The sequence below is a fragment of the Somniosus microcephalus genome, chromosome 1 (assembly GCF_052327205.1).
Source record: "Somniosus microcephalus isolate GS21.2 chromosome 1, FLI_Smic_1.0, whole genome shotgun sequence".
Classification (NCBI taxonomy): Eukaryota; Metazoa; Chordata; class Chondrichthyes; order Squaliformes; family Somniosidae; genus Somniosus; species Somniosus microcephalus.
Window position 1 is genome coordinate 79,655,381 of NC_140987.1, and position 17,769 is coordinate 79,673,149.

General features: G+C 43.1%; 1 protein-coding gene across 1 annotated transcript in view; it reads right to left on the reverse strand.

Annotated features, from left to right (window-relative positions):
* Positions 1–17,769, reverse strand: part of LOC147124192 (paired box protein Pax-5-like) — a 159,118-nt gene that overhangs the window by 11,165 nt on the left and 130,184 nt on the right. The window contains exon 3 of the mRNA XM_085983673.1: positions 823–909. Coding sequence (XP_085839799.1) covers positions 823–909 — 87 coding nt within the window. The remainder of the gene's footprint in view (positions 1–822; positions 910–17,769) is intronic.

Sequence of the window (17,769 nt, forward strand, 5' to 3'; positions counted from 1 at the left end):
TACCACAGAAGGCAGTTGAGGCCAATTCATTAAATATATTCAAGAAAGAGTTAGATATATTTCTTAAGGCTAAAGGGATCAAGGGATATGGGGAGAAGACAGGGACAGGGTACTGAGTTTGGATGATCAGCCATGATCTCATTGAATGGCGGAGCAGGCTCGAGGGGCCGAATGGCCTATTCCTGCTCCTGCTATGTTTACTGTATCCTTACCCTACACCTTATCGATTCATATATAACTTACCACATGACATCACTACACTGTTTATATAACTCTCTGCCCTTTATATTTAATGAATTACTTGATCAACACATTACCACACACAAAGTGATGGAAAGCTGGGTATTATTGTCGAACCCCTGTGCCCTCTTTTGGGGAACTAATTGACAACTAACTGGCATCTAGAGCTGTGCTATGGACTGACAGGGTTAGGGCATCTCACCCAGGGCGCCGAAGGTGATCCCTTGCTCTCAGACAGCTCACTGAAGTGGGGCAGAGTGAGAAGGGGAAGAGACGGAATCAATTCCAGCAAGGTGTTTTGCACCTGCTGGTGGCCAGGTGTAAAACAGCACTGAAAGTCCTTGGAAGCTGTATGATGCTTGTGACTTGGAGGCGGAAGAAGAAAATAACTTAAATATACACCATCTAGGCCTTCTTCATCAGCCTGGAAGAGAGGGATCCGTTACATGTACATCACCTCTCATCATCGCAGAACACAGGAAAGACTTAATGATGCAGGCATATAAAAATGGACACATGTACTCATGATGCTCTCTATGATAATAAGATCTTTCAAACCATATAATCCAGAAACACACTTACTTAATAATCCAGCATTGGGAAATCTCCAGGAGTCGTTGTAAGTTGTATACTGCGGATGGGAATATGGGCTCCCAGAAAAATCACCTCCTAAAATAGAGAGCACAAAGAGGATTAAATGATGCAAAGATTTTCGAGTTAATTAGTCTGGGTTGTCCCACAATTGAAGAAATATGGTGAAGTAGTAGTTCAATGTTATGAACCAAATGTCATTAATAACCGATCTGCATCTAGTCACACTTTGCAATTAATGGGTTTCTTCATTTTCTGTGAAACTCAAACCTTCACTAATTTAACTACATCACATGTAACACCTAGGACTTGTTGATATAAGAAATATGCTGGGAAATAAGTTGAGATTTAGTAACACGATCAACCAACTGGCTTCATTAATTAGTAGGAGTTTTCTGGCATCACATCTGGTAGATCTTTTCCACACCCGCTTTCTATGTCCCTCTGTCTCTTATCTGCTCCCTGCCATCCCATTGCCTTTCCCCATCACGAGTATGATATTAGATATGATGATTATCACCAGTTTTATTTCATGAATTCTGGACATTAATCCAATGCAAATGGCCTGTTCCTATGGTTCACAAACTAATTATCATCAACATTTTAGCAGAAGCTAAGTAAATACAATAACTAGCTAAGCCATTAAAAATCCATTCCTTGTGTGGCTAAATTACTTCATTAAAATATTTGTTGTTTTCGCTTCGAATTTAACCAAGTCTGCCTCCTTTGTTCCCCAAACTTTGCCTCACACCTCAATACTGACAGGAGTGCAGCCGCCTTTCCCAACCCCTTAGCTGTGAAGACGAGGTGATGGCAATTTGCGTTGCTGTGCATATTAATCAGCAGGCGATGGGAAATTTAAACTCATCAGCTGCACTTCTGCTCAAATGATTTGAAGTAAGCCGACACTTCACGATGTGATTCCCTTCGTTCCCCCTCCTTGCTCTCAGGGGGATGCGCCAGGGCCTGACAGGCTCAGACTTCCAATTCTCTGTTTTTTATGCCTCAGTGGTCAGAGTGTCAGGCTCCTGCAGTACAGACCAGCGGAGAGCTGCAAGAGTCACTGAGCACCATCAGCTCAGTGACAGAATCGCTCGCTTCATCCAGAAATATTCTGCATATCGAGCAGGAGGCAGGCTGTGCCGGAGACGTGGCAGGAGCTGAGTAAAACTATAGCAGATCAATGCACATCCAAACAGCATGCCGGCCCCTTTATGGAAATACCACCGTCCATCAGAGGTAATTCTTGACAGCTGAACTGTTCAATCATCAACTGTGATGAGAAGTCCCAGAGAGAAAAAAAATCCTTAATAAACATCAAACACAAGAATTTTAAGGGGCGTCAATTCTCTTTATATCCCAGTCCGCTACCTGCCTAACAACACAAAATGTTTAATGATTACTGATTAATTAGCCTCTAGTGGACCCTTTGCGTTTCAGCTGTAAAATCTTGCCAATCGGTATCAGAGGTGCTGCAGTTTGTAACTTAATAGCAGTCTGTATGGCTCCTTGGAAAAAAAGCTTTGGCATAATCACATGACAAATAATAAACAAAGATCCCAATTAACAGTGAAATGAAGGATCGAGTTTTTAAGGGGTCCATGAGATCTTTAAGTTCCACAAATAAACCCTCTGCGGCTGTGCACTCTGGATGAGATGTCTGTGTGGCCGACAGCAGCCCTGCAAACAGCATTCATTCTCCAGACACTAAATAAATCTCTAGGGTGTCCACTTAAAATACTGTACATTCCCATCACTAAAAAAAAACAACAAACTACAACAATAACAACTTGTATTTATATAGCACCTTTAACGTAGTAAAACGTCCCTAGGCACTTCATGGGAGCATTATCAAACAAAATTTGATACCGAGCCACATAAAGAGATATTAGAGCAGATGATCAAAAGCTTGGTCAAAGAGGTAGGTTTTAAGGAGTGTCGTAAAGGAGGAAAGAGAGGTAGAGAGACGGAGAGGTTTAGGGAGGGAATTCCAGAGCTTAGGACCTAGGCAGCTGAAGGCACGGCCGCCAATGGTGAAGCGATTAAAATCTGAGATACTCAAGAGACCAGAATTGGAGGAGCACAGATATATCAGGGTTGTGGGGCTGAAGGAGGTTAGAGATAGGGAGGGGGATAGGCCATGGAGGGATTTGAAAACAAGGATGAGAATTTTAAAATTGAGGCGTTGCTTAACCGGGAGCCAAAGTAGGTCAGTGAGCATAGGAGTGATGGGTGAATGGGATTTGGTGCAAGTTAGGATACGGGCAGCAGAGCTTTTGGATGGCCTCAAATTTATGGAGAGTAAAAGATGGGAGGCTGGCCAGGAGTGTGTTGGAATAGTCAAGTCTAGAGGTAACAATGGATGATGGTTTCAGCAGCAGATGAGCTGAGGAAGGGCAGAGTCGGGCGATGTTACAGAGGTGGAAATAGGCGGTCTTGGTGATGGAGTGGATATGTGGTCAGAAGTTTATCTCAGGATCAAATACAATACCAAGGTTACATAAGAACATAAGAACATAAGAAATAGGAGCAGGAGTAGGCCAATCGGCCCCTCGAGCCTGCTCCGCCATTCAATAAGATCATGGCTGATCTGATCCTAACCGCCAATCCACTATCACAGAACCATCTCCTGAATCTAACAGAATTAGACACACGAAATAGGAGCAGGATCAGGCTACACGGCCCCTGGGCCCGCTCCGCTACCCACAGGGCCATGACCGATCCGAACCTAGACTCATGTCCAAATTCCTGCCTGCTCCCCGTAACCCTTAATTCCCTTTACTTCTAGGAAACTGTCTATTTCTGTTTTAAATTTATGTAATGATGTAGCTTCTACAGCTTTTTGGGGCAGCATATTCCATGGACCTACCACCCTCTGAGTGAAGTAGTTCCTCCTCATCTCAGTTTTGAAAGAGCAGCCCCTTATTCTAAGACTATGCCCCCTAGTTCTAGTTTCACCCATCATCGGGAACATCCTCCCCGCATCCACCCGATCCAACCCCTTCACAATCTTATGTGTTTCAATAAGATCGCCTCTCATTCTTCTGAACTCCAATGAGTAGAGTCCCAATCTACTCAACCTCTCCTCATATGTCCATCCCCTCATCCCCGGGATTAACCGAGTGAACCTTCTTTGTACTGACTTGAGAGCAAGTATGTCCTTTCTTAAGTATGGACACCAAAACTGTACGCAGTATCCCAGGTGCGGTCTCACCAATACCTTGTACAACTGAAGCAATACCTCCCTATTTTTATATTCTATCCCCCTAGCAATGAAAGCCAACATTCCATTGGCCTTCTTAATCACTTGCTGCACCTGCATACTAACCTTTTGAGTTTCGTGCACCAGGACCCCCAGATCCCTTTGTACTTCAGTACTTTCCAGTTTCTTGCCATTAAGATAATAACTTGCTCTACGATTTTTCCTGCCAAAGTGCATAACCTCACACTTTCCAGTATTGTATTCCATCTGCCAAATCTCTGCCCACTTACTTAGCCTGTCTATGTCCCCTTGCAGGTTTTTTATGTCCTCCTCACTCACTACTTTCCCTCCCATCTTAGTATCATCTGCAAACTTTGATATGTTACACTCGGTCCCCTCCTCCAAATCGTTAATATAGATTGTAAAGAGTTGGGGACCCAGCACTGACCCCTGTGGAACACCACTAGTTACTGATTGCCAGTCTGAGAATGAACCATTTATTCCAACTCTCTGCCTTCTGTTAGATAGCCAATCCTCTATCCATGCCAGAATATTACCCCCAATCCCGTGATTTTTTATCTTAAGCAATAATCTTTTGTGTGGCACCTTGTCAAATGCCTTTTGGAAGTCTAAATACACTACGTCCACTGGTTCCCCTTTATCCACCCTATATGTTACTTCCTCAAAGAACTCCAGCAAATTTGTCAAACATGACTTCCCCTTCATAAAACCATGCTGACTTTGTCCTATTAAATTATGATTGCGAACAGTCTGGTTCAGCCTCAGATTTGAACCAACCCACCCAGGTTCAGGTCAGACAGTCGGTTTACAAACCCACCCAATTTTACTCTCCATTGAAGTCAAAGGTAGGCTAGATTAAAATCAGGGCTATTCTAATTTTAAAAAAACACTGACATTTCTGGAAATCAGCACTCAAAGCAGAAAATACTGGAGGCACCCACAGGTTGTCAGGATCTGTAGAGAGAAAAGACAGGTTAATGTTTCCTTTGTAACCCTTCATCAGAAAAATAGACTTCAGTTCTGGTGAAGGGTCAGAAGCTGTCCTTTCTCTGGTCAGATACAGACTGGCCTGCTGGGTATTTCTAGCATTAACTGTTTTTATTTCAGTTGACAAGAACTCTGCACATAAACAATTACTGATTTAGAATTCTTAAGCTCCCATCACAGTTTTCAAGTTAGTGCATATTATTATTTCAAATGAGTTCTGATTGCTTCCTATCTGATCAATCCATGTGATCATCAGGCTGTTAGTCACATTTCTGGCATGTATGAGATAATATTGCAATTGGGGCCTCTTTGTGCCATCCGTGACTCAATGACAACACCCTCACCTCAGACACAGAAGGTCATGGGTTCAAAGTCCAACTCCAGGAATTCAGCACATAATCTAGGCTCAACTCTTGTGCAGTGCTGAGGGAGTGCTGCACTGTCACAGAATGAGATGTTAAACTAAGACCCTGGATGTAAAATACTCCATGGCACTATTTGAAGAGGAGCAGGGTGTCCTGAGCCAACATTTCACCCTCAACCAGCACCACCAAAAAAAATGACCTGGTCATCATTCATCTCCATTTATGGATCTTGCTGAATACAAATTGGCTGCTGCATTTGCCTACATAACAACGGTGACTATATTTCAAAATGAATTAATTGGCTTTGCAATGTTTTGGGATGTCCTGAGGATGTGGTAAGATATATAAATTCTTTGTTTACTTCTCCCTTGCACTAATGCCATTCGCCTGATGTCTTCCTACCCCTACCCACATCAGTGCCCAAAGTACTCATCAAATAAACCTTACCCACACCCAGTGCCAAACAAGCCCTTGACCCACCACCCTTCTATCAAAGGAGGATGCTGGCTCTTATCAACCCTCGTAGCTGGTGCCACTGAAGTACATGCGCCTATATTAGCCCTTCATTGTACATACAAGTACCATGTAATCCTCACATGGGGATCTAATAATAATCTTTTCAAAATTATGAAAGGTTTTGTGAGGCTAAACAGTGAAGGATTATTCCCACTGGTTGGCAAATCGGTAACAAAGGGACACAGACTGAGGAATAAGACTGGAAAAATGCAGGGGGAGATTAGACAGGTTTTTTTCACACAGAGGATTATTAGAACACGGAATGCTTCACCACAAGAGGGCTATTGAGGCAGAGACTATAATATTTAGAAGGGAATTGGGTAAGTGTTTGAAAAGGAAGCATACAGAAGGATGCAGTGAAAGGACAGGGACATGGGATTGGAGTAGAGAGCTCCATTTGAGGAGCCAGCGCTGGCCGAATGGGCTTCTTCTGTGATATAATTTCTATAGGGCTAATTCCACAATCCCACGCTCCCAGCAGGAAGCAAAGTTTCGAAGCACAACTGGGAGGACTGGAGCTACAGTCTTACAGCCCAGTCTCTGACCTGCACTTCACTTAAAATGTGGTTCCCTGCTGGGAGTGTGGGATCGCAGGATTAGTCCTGATTGTATACCTCTGACAGTACAAAAACTTTGCTAAATTTTAACATTTTAAAAACCTGAAGTCTTCAGCACCAACTTACCGAGTGTGAGATGATATCGATCTCATTCACATTTATTTTAAATTGTGATTCCGGTGTACATCAGAATGTGGGACACCAAGTTATTTCCTGCATCCTGTGTCAGCACCAAGCACTCACAAGTCTGATACAGTGTCAGTAGATAACTGTAAGTCTCCCCATATCTTGTCCCAATCACATGTTTCAGTTCCTGCCCCAGAAGAGCATCTCTGTCCGACACCAGTGTGAGATTTCTTCATTTTCCTGTTTGCTCTCTGAGCGAAATTGCCAATTTGATGCTAATTAGTAGCCGTTAAGTGCTCTGGAACTACTAGAAACTGGATTGACATTGTCCAAACTCACAGCCAGCAGAGTGGGGAGACGTTTATCTCATCAATCTGGGCTGGATTTGAACCTAGTTGAAAAACCAGTGTCCATCCGACTGCCTTGTAACGCCCCATTCATTGTTGTGTCTATAATTGAATTGTGGTTAAATTTTCACGGTTTCCCTCTGAAGTAAACACCATTGCATTTAGTAGCAAGGCCCAGTGAGTTTAAAATCAAACTTCATTTAAGGAATTTTCAAGATGGCCACCACCGTGCCTGGAGAAACTTGGGAGACCAGTCACCTGACACAATGCTACCCTTGTAATAATCTTAATAAAATAATATTTTTAAAATCCTTACACCTGGTCCACAAATTCAATACACAGGGTAACAAGTGGAATATTCAGTTACCCAGGAGAGAGGAGATGGGGCAACTCACAGGTGAATTCCAGAGGTTCCAGGTGGATTAAATTGGCAATCTCACAATCTTCCACTGCACATCCTGAATATAGTACAGTCATAGTGCACATCATACATTTTAAAATATCAGGATCATAGGTCCGCAGGGGCAGAACATGTTTGAAATTAACATAAAGACTGTAGGCAATAGAATCAGTACAAGTGAGTCTGTATGAAACAGATCAAATAGCGAACAGAGCATCACCATGATACCTACTAGGATTAAACTCTCAGGAGGGGAAAATAAAATAAACCTCAATTTAATTTAATTTAACTTAATTTCTTATTTTAACAATTTTGCTTTTCATATGAATTAATTAAAACCAGCTTGAATTTCCGTAAAAAAAATGTAAAATGGGAAATGTAATAAAAAATTCTAATGTGCTTCAAACAGAATCTATTAGAAACGTGAATTAGCCACATTAAAGTGGATGTCTGTATATACATCCTTTATCGTAACAGCAGTGAAACCATTTCAGTTTACAGTATTAACAGTAATTAACAGCAACAAGCCACAGTTTATTTAAAAAAAAAGAAAATGCAGCCCTATCAAAGAAATTAAATAACACAAATGCATTTGAAGTCAGCCTTGGCTCACGGAAGACCTCTCCTGGTCCCTCAATACCTCCTCTCTGGTGAAGAAGGCCCAGCAGCGCCTATATTTCCTAAGGAGGCTGAAGGGATGTAATCTGTCACCCCTGATCCTCTCTAACTTTTACCGCTGCACTATAGAGAGCATCCTGACAAACTGTATCACAGTATGGTATGGCAGCTGTAGCTACTATGACCGGAAAGCCCTGCAGCGGGTAGTCAAAACTGCCCAACGCATTACCGGCACCTGGCTACCGACCATAGAGCACAGATACCAGAAACGCTGTCTACGGAGGTCACGGTCCATCATCAAAGACCCTACCCACCCCAGCCACAGTCTGTTCGCCCTCCTGCCATCTGGGAGACGCTACAGATGCATTCGCACCCGTATGACCAGATTTAGGAACAGCTTCTTTCCCAGGGCTGTCATCCTACTGAATTCCACAAATAAACTCTAAAGCCTGCACATCTGCCAATGCACTTTATTATGGTTATGTTTATGTTAATATACTACAAGCCAAATGTATGTTGAATGTTTAAATGTCTTAATCCAAATGTACACTCTCGGGAGCCGCAAGCCTACATTTCGTTGTACTGCACTTGTGCACTAACAATGACAATAAAAGTTGATTTGATTTGATTTTGATTTGGTGGTATTCTCGCCTCTGAGTCAGGAGGTTGTAGGTTCAAGCCCCTGTCCACAGACTTGAGCCCATAATCTAGCATGACACTTCAGTGCAGTACTGAAGGAGTGCTGCACTGTTGGTGGTGCTGTTTTTCAGATGAGGCGTTAAACAGAGGCCCTATCTGCCCTCTCAGGTGGAAGTAAAAGATCCCATGCCACTATTTGAAGAAGAGCAGGGGAGTTCTACCAGTGTCCTGGCCAATATTTATCCATTAAACAACATCACTAAAACAGCAGGACAAATCCAACCCGGCCAATTACCGCCCCATCAGTCTACTCTCAATCATCAGCAAAGTGATGGAAGGTGTCATCGACAGTGCTATCAAGCGGCACTTACTCACCAATAACCTGCTCACTGATGCCCAGTTTGGGTTCCGCCAAGACCACTCGGCTCCCGACCTCAATACAGCCTTGGTCTAAACATGGACAAAGGAGCTGAATTCCAAAGGTGAGGTGAGAGTGACTGTCCTTGACATCAAGGCAGCATTTGACCGAGTGTAGCATCAAGGAGCCCTAGTAACCTGAAGTCAATGGGAATCTGGGGGAAAATACTCCACTGGCTGGAGTCATGCAAAGCACAAAGGAAGATGGTTGTAGTGGTTGAATGTCAATCATCACAGCCCCAGGACATCGCTGCAGGAGTTCCTCAGAGCAGTGTCCTGGGCCCAACCATCTTCAGCTGCTTCATCAATGACCTTCCCTCCAACATAAGGTCAGAAATGGGGATGTTCGCTGATGACTGCGCAGCGTTCAGCGACATTCACAACTCCTCAGATAATGAAGCAGTCCATGCCCACATGCAACAAGACCTGGATGACGTTCAGGCTTGGGCTGATAAGTGGCAGGTAACATTCGCGCCACACAAGTGCCAGGCAATGACTATCTCCAACAAACGAGAGTCTAATCACCTCCCCTTGACATTCAATGGCATTACCATCGCTGAATCCCGCACTATCAACATCCTGGGGGTCACCATTAACCAGAAACTTAAGTGGACCAGCCACATAAATACTGTGGCAACAAGAGCAGATCAGAGGCTAGGTATTCTGCAGCGAGTGTCTCACCTCCTGACTCCCCAAAGCCTTTCCACCATCTACAAGGCACAAGGTAAGGAGTGTGATGGGATACTCTCCACTTGCCTGGATGAGTGCAGCTCCAACAAACCCGCGACCTCTTCCACCTAGAAGGACAAGGGCAGCAGACGCATGGGAACACCACCACCTGCAAGTTCCCCTCCAAGTCACACACCATCCTGACTTAGAAGTATATCGCCGATCCTTTATCGTCGCTGGGACAAAATCCTGGAACTCCCTACCTAACAGCACTGTGGGAGTAACTTCACCACACGGACTGCAGAGGTTCAAGAAGGCGGTTCACCACCACCTTCTCCAGGGCAACTAGGGATGGGCAATAAATGTTGGCCTTGCCAGCAATGCCCAGATCCGATAAGCGAATAAAAAAAAAAGATTGGCCCATAATTTGCAGTCAGTGGCGAAGCAAAGGCGCTCGCCGCTGACCTTGAAGAAAGCTGCCACAGAGATCTCCTGATCTCTGTGGCGAAAACTTGAGGTTTCTCAATGTGTAATTAATTACAGCTGTGAATAGGGGATTCCTAGAGCGATGCAGCCATGACATCATTTAGCTGTCTAAGCAGCCAATCACATTGAAGAATTCTCACGGACAGCAAACTAGGAAATAATTTTTTTTTAAATGTTACAGAGAGTGAAATGAAGATTGGGACTTTCACGTGGATAAGGTAGAAGCTGAAATATCATGAACAAATGAATTTTTAAAATTTTTATTAAAAATTGTAATTTTTATCATACTGGTGAAATTTGACATTCCACAAATAAAAAAAGTTTTTCAGGGCCAGAACGGTTGTTTAGCAGTCAATATGCTGTTAAAACCCCAGTTACACCGATTCAAACAAGGCTTAATATTTAATGGGATATTTAACAGTGATATTAATGCGGAAAAGCTCAAGTATTCGTCAATTCCACTGGTTTCACTGATTGCTGGCTATGGCGGGGTGGGGGGGTGGGGGGCAAGGAAAATGGGGGTCCACAGTGCAGCCTGTGTCAGAGCAATGAATGACTGACCTCAGCTTCAAGATTTCTGTGTTTAGATGCGCATGCGCTAAATCCTGAAGTTTACAAAGCTGGGTGGGAATGTAAGTTGTGAGGAGGATGGAAAGAGGTTTCATGGGGATATGGACAGGCTAAGTGAGTGGGCAAGAACATGGCAAATGGAATATAATGTGGAGAAAAGTTATCCACTTTGGTAGGAAAAATAGAAAAGCAGAGTATTTTTTAAATGGTGAGAGATTGGGAAATGTTGGTGTTCAGAGGAACCTGGGTGTCCTTGTACACGAATCACTGAAAGTTAACATGCAGGTACAGCAAGCAATTAGAAAAGCAAATGGTATGTTGGCTTTTATTACAAGAGGATTTGAGTATAAGAGTAAAGACGTCTTACTACAATTATATAGAGCCCTGGTGAGACCACACCTGGAGTATTGTGTACAGTTTTGGTCTCCTTACCTAAGGAAGGATATACTTGCCATAGAGGGAGTGCAACAAAGGTTCACCAGGCTGATTCCTGGGATGGGAGGATTGTCCTATGAGGAGAGATTGAGTAGTCTAGGCCTATATTCTCTGGAGTTTAGAAGAATGAGCGGTGATCTCATTAAAACATACAAAATTCTTACAGGGCTTGACAGGGTAGATGCAGGGAGGATGTTTCCCCTGGCTGGGGAGTCTAGAACCAGGGTTCACAGTCTCAGAATAAGGGGTCGGCCATTTAAGACTGAGATGAGGAGAAATTTCTTCACTCAGAGGGTGGTGAATCTTTGGAATTCTCTATCCCAGAGGGCTGTGAAGACTCAGTCATTGAGTATATTCAAGACAGAGATCGATAGATTTTTGAATATTAAGGGAATCAAGGGATATGGTGATAGTGCAGGAAAGTGGAGTTGAGGTAGAAGGTCAGCCATGATCTTATTGAATGGCGGAGCAGGCTCAAAGGGCCAAATGACCTACTCCTGCTCCTATTTCTTATGTTCGTAAGTTGCGGTCAGTTTCAGAGGGGTAATGACGGCAAACGCTGACAGTTTGCCATCATTCCCGACCGCAAAATCCGGGTCATTATCTGATCATTATCTCATTGCTGTTTGTGAGAGCTTGCTGTGCACAAATTGGCTGCCACATTTCCTACATTACAAAAGTATCTATGATTCAAAAGTACTTCATTGGCTATAAAGTAGATTTGGATGTCCTGAGGTTTCTTCACCCAGAGAGTGGTGAACCTGTGGAATTCTCTGCCACAGAGGGCGGTGGAGGCCAGTTCATTAAATATATTCAAGAAAGAGTTGGATATATTTCTTAAGGCTAAAGGGATCAAGGGATATGGGGAGAAGGCAGGGACAGGGTACTGAATTTGGATGATCAGCCATGATCTCATTGAATGGCGGAGCAGGCTCGAAGGGCCGAATGGCCTACTCCTGCTCCTATCTTCTATGTTTCTATGAAAGATGGTATATAAATGCAAGTCTTTCTTTCATTTACTCTGTGATTTTCCTGTCCCATTAAAATGAATGCGATGAGAGGGAGGGAATCCCAAACGCACATGTGGAAAACACTTGCTGAGGCACCAAGTCAGCGTTGGAAGATGAGTCAGTGATTACACTCTGTTTAAATCAGCTGCCACTTTGACATATCGCAGCCTCACTGCTAGTTCAGAAACTGCAGAATATTCTGAAAAAAGACCCAAATACAGGTCATCTCCACTGGTTTACCAACTACAGTGGGTCCCATAGTTGGACAGTCTTCTGTGGCTTTCTAAGAATATAAAGAATTTAAGCCCAGAGTCTTGTGCAGCTCAGTGGAATACTACCCTGTGTGTATGGCTTGGGCTGGGCATGAGCTGCTCTCTTCTTTCTGAACTAGATTGTTTTACAATATTTGCATGTACTTTATTATAAAAACGAATAAAATTGTGATTAACCAAATTATTTCCCATTAAAAAAATCAATTAACATCGCTGATTTTAATCAGTAGCATTGGAAAATAATTGGTTATTTCTTATTGAAGAATCTCTAGCTGGAATATTGGGATTCAAGCAAATGAATATTTTTGTACCACTGTTAAAAGAATAATGAAGGCAAGAATATTCATGCAAAACTCCCTGTCGTAACCTTTTATGGGCTGTATTATTTTAAGATGATCATTAGGGAGCTCCCTAAATCTTTTCTGTGGCAGGAACCTATAGCTGGGTTTAAGCAAGATGCCTGCAGTGTCTCAGGAAACTGTACTGAGGTTTGCTGCGCAATTGTATTTTATTTTAAAATAATATTCTGGTAGTGTCTTGTCCCATGAAAGAACAATACCAGTCACAGATCTGGTTCAATGGAGACTTAAGCACTTTTTCTTTTTTTAAATGAGTCAACTAAAGGAAAGATAATTTCAAATATATATCCCCAGCAGCCAACCCCTTGTGGGATCATGAGGGACTCTCAATAAACACTGTAAGCTGGTGCAGGAGGTGGGTGAGGGAGGGGGTTTAATTTGGTGTTGGGGGCATCAGTGTTTCAGGAGTTTAACATACACTCTGGGTGCAACACAGGCCTCTGGGATATGTGAGGTGAAGCTGAACAATCGCCCACAAACATTTGAAATGCTAATTTCTGTTTCTCCCATCCGCCAAGTGGCAGCCAGTATCACTGATTAAAATAAAATGTAACTAAGTAATCTGCCCTCTCCGTACTTCCACGGAGAAAATGGAACGGAATGCTAGAGCAAACATGTGTTTAATAAACAGAAGAACCCTTGAGAAACGTCCCTGGACTCCAAATCAGCTCCACAACCACAGTGTGTGTCATTAACAGTCACATGACATTAATATTCCATAAATGAGTGATGAGTCTTAGGTTCAGGTGGGCATACCTTGCTGTGAAGTAATTGTTCCACTCTTGGCCTGCAGTAGCATCTATGAAAATTTAATGCTTCCCCCAACACATTTATGAAATATTTCAAAGAGTAATTGCTAAAATAGAAAATAATTACTCCTTAGAATTTATCATTTCCAATTTTCAATGAACTGCACTTGTAGGCAGTCAAATTAAATTACACATAGTTTGAATAAAGTATAAAGACTCCCATGGGGAGCAAAATGATGGAAACAATAAAATCCTTTCTCTGTTGTTTTCTGCAAATTTCTCCCATCTCTTCTCCAGGTTTAATAGAAGAAGCAGAGAGCAACAGCGTGAAGCCGAGGTCACTTTCTTGCCATTGCATTTATTTCTTTACCTCACATGAGTGAAGTTCAACTAGTTTACAACGTCATCTAAACCTGGAGATCACTCTCCAGTACTCCTTCAAGACTGAGATCGATAGATTTTTGTTTGGTAAGGGTATCAAGGGATATGGAGCAAAGGCAGATAAATTATCTGATTGATCTGATTGGCAGGACAGGCTCAAGGAGCTGAATGGCATACTCCTAACATTCCTTGTACATTATAGAATCCCCAACCTAAACCGGGCCCACAGTGCACACCGGAGCTTCACTTCAGCACATGCAAGGTCCAACATGAAGTTCAACCTAGCAATTGAAAAGCACGACATGAGCCACATCCACAGTCCCCGACTACTCCTGTTTGCAGATAATCACACAAGGATAATGGGGGGTCCACTCTATACATTGGCTTGTGGGAGGCTGTGGGGGTGGTGGGAGGGGTGGTGGTGGGAGAGAAGCAAGGCATTCTTTCTTTACCGGTGAGTAAAGAAAGAAAATACTGATGTCAACCAAAGCATATCAATAATTGATTATCTACTGCCGACTGTCAGAGTTTAGTGTAGTCAGTATACATTATAACCCGATAAGTGGGTATCTGGGAATAATTCCATTGCCCAGCATTAACATCTCTCACCTTGATGAGCACAAAACAAAAGAGGTACTATTCCAATCAACTGGTTAGAATTTTCAAGGAATGGTGCAACTTTGTGATTCATCTGCTGGTTATAAGCAGCTCAAACATTGCAGGTACGGCTTATGGTCATATCTGAGCCCATAAATAAGAAGTAGGCAGTATTCAAATCCATGGATCACCACTGATGCATATGAGTTAACCACAATACAATAACCTAGATTTTTGAACTGGTGTTTTTTTTTTTAACATCAACAATAACATATTTAAAATAATGTCAACCGGAAGAGCTAGGCTTATGGGATTTAAACATCATCCTATCCCCAAGATTACAGCACCATCTTCGAGTGAATTCGCAGTGGTCTGCTACTGTCTCCGTTATGTACAATGTATTAATGAGGGGTAGGCTAGCTTTAGTCATGGTCAGTTTCCTCCAAATCAAAGCTATTGGTGCATATGCAAAACATCAGTGCATTCCATGTGCTTAATGTGCAATGATGTCCAAACACAGCAATCAGTAACTGTAGGGAAATCACTGTAGTCCCAGCCAGAAACAAAGTGTTGGGCATCATCAGGAAACTGTGTATCCAGTCTGTAATATATATTCACTTTATTGTCATTTACTTGACTGTACTACCACATTCAATGTAGCCTCTCAGTGCATACCCATTCACTGTACCCTCTCATTGTATACCCATTCACGGGACCTCTCATTGTATACCCATTCGCTCTACCCTCTCATTGTATACCCTTTCACTGAACCCCTCATTGTATACCCATTCACTGTACCTCTCATTGTATACCCATTCACTGTACCCCTCATTCTATACCCATTCACTGTACCACTTATTGTATACCCATTCACTGTAGCTCACATTGTGTACCCATTCACTGTAGCCCTCATTGTATACCCATTCACTGTACCTCTCATTGTATACCTTTTCACTGTATACCCATTCACTGTACCCCTCATTGTATACACATTCACTGTACCCTCTGATTGTATACCCAGTCACTGTACACTCTCATTGTATACCCATTCAATGATCCCCTCATTTTATATCCATTCACTGCACCTTATCATTGTATACACATTCACTGTACCCCTCTTTGTATACCCATTCACTGTACCCCTCATTGTATAACCATTCACTGTACCTCTATTTGAAAACCCATTCACTGTACCACTCATTGTATACCCATTCATCTTACCCCTCATTTTAAACACATTCACTGTACCCTCTCATTGTATACGCATTCTCTGTACCCTCTCATTGTATACCCATTCACTGTACCCCTCTCATTGTATTCCCATTCCCTGTACCCCTCATTGTATACCCATTCTCTGTACCCTCTCATTGTATGCGCATGCGCTGTAACCTGTCCTTGTATACCCATTCACTATACCCCTCAATATATACCCATTCACTGTACTCCTCATCGTATACCCATTCAAAGTACCCCTCATTGTATACCCATTCACTTTAACCCTCAATGTATTCCCATTCACTGTACCCCTCATTGTATACCCATTTTCTGTTCCCTCTCATTGTATACCCATTCACTGTACCCCTCATTGTATACCCATTCTATACACATTCACTGTCCTCCTCAGTGTATAACCATTCACTGTACCCCTCGTTGTATACCCAGTCACTGTACCCCTCATTGTATACCCAGTCACTGTACCCCTCATTGTATACCCATTCACTTTACCCCTCATTGTATACCCATTCACTTTACCCCTCATTGTATACCCATTCACTGTACCTCTCCTTGTAGACCCATTCATTGTACCTCTCATTGTATATCCATTCAGTGTACCCCTCAATGTATACACATTCACAGTACCCCTCATTGTATACTCATTCACTCTACCCCTCATTGGATACACATTCACTGTACCTCTCACTGTATACCCATTCACGTCACCTCTCATTGTATACCCATTCTCTGTACTCTGATTGTATACCCAGTCACTGTACACTCTCATTGTATACCCATTCAAAGTACCCCTCATTGTATACACATTAACTGATCCCCCCATTGTATACACATTCACTGTACCCATCATTGTATACACATTAACTGAACCCCTCATTGTATACACATTCACTGTACCCATCATTGTATACACATTAACTGAACCCCTCATTGTATACACGTTCACTTTAACCCTCATTGTATACCCATTCACTGTACTCCTCATCGTATACCCATTCAAAGTACCCCTCTTTGTATACCCATTCACTTTAACCCTCAATGTATTCCCATTCACTGTACCCCTCATTGTATACCCATTCACTGTACCTGCTCATTGTTTACCCATTCACTGTACCCCTCATTGTATTCCCATTCTCTGTACACTCTCATTGTATACCATTCACTGTACCCCTCGTTGTATACCCATTTTCTGTTCCCTCTCATTGTATACCCATTCACTGTACCGCTCATTGTATACCCATTCACTTTACCCCTCATTGTATACCTATTCACTGTACCTCTCATTCTATACGCATTCACTGTCCTCCTCAGTGTATACCCATTCACTGTACCCCTCATTGTATACCCAGTCACTGTACCCCTCATTGTAGTTTAGTTTAGTTTAGGTTAGTTTAAGTTTAGATTAGTCTAGACAAAGTAGAGAAGGAAAAGACCGCCAGAAAGACTACCAAAGAAAAAAAAACCCAGAGGAAAATAGAGGAAAAAAAAAAGCCAAAGCAAAAAAAAAAAAAAAAGAAACAAGAGAAGAACTACACAAACCAGTGAACGGCAGCCACACGGGGCTTCAGCAGCGGTGGTTGAGTCGGCGGCATCGGGACCGAGTTCGAGGAGGCGAGGTGACTCGGGCCGCAGCCCAGCGGTCCAGCAACCGGCACAGCCGAGGGGACTCGGGCCGCATCCCAGAAATCGGAACGCAGCCCGGCAACGGGCACAGCGGAGAGGACTCGGGCCGCATCCCAGAAATCGGCACAGCCGAGGAGATCCGGAACGCAGCCCGGCAATCGGCACAGCGGAGAGGACTCGGGCCGCATCGCAGAAATCGGCACAGCCGAGGAGATTCGGAACGCAGCCCGGAAATCCAGCAATCAGCACAGCCGAGGGGACTCGGGCCACAGCCCAACAATCCAGCACGGGAAAGGCCCGAGGAGCCAGGCCAGCAGGCACAGAGACCTCTGAGGAGAAGGAGAGCAACCAGAAGGCTC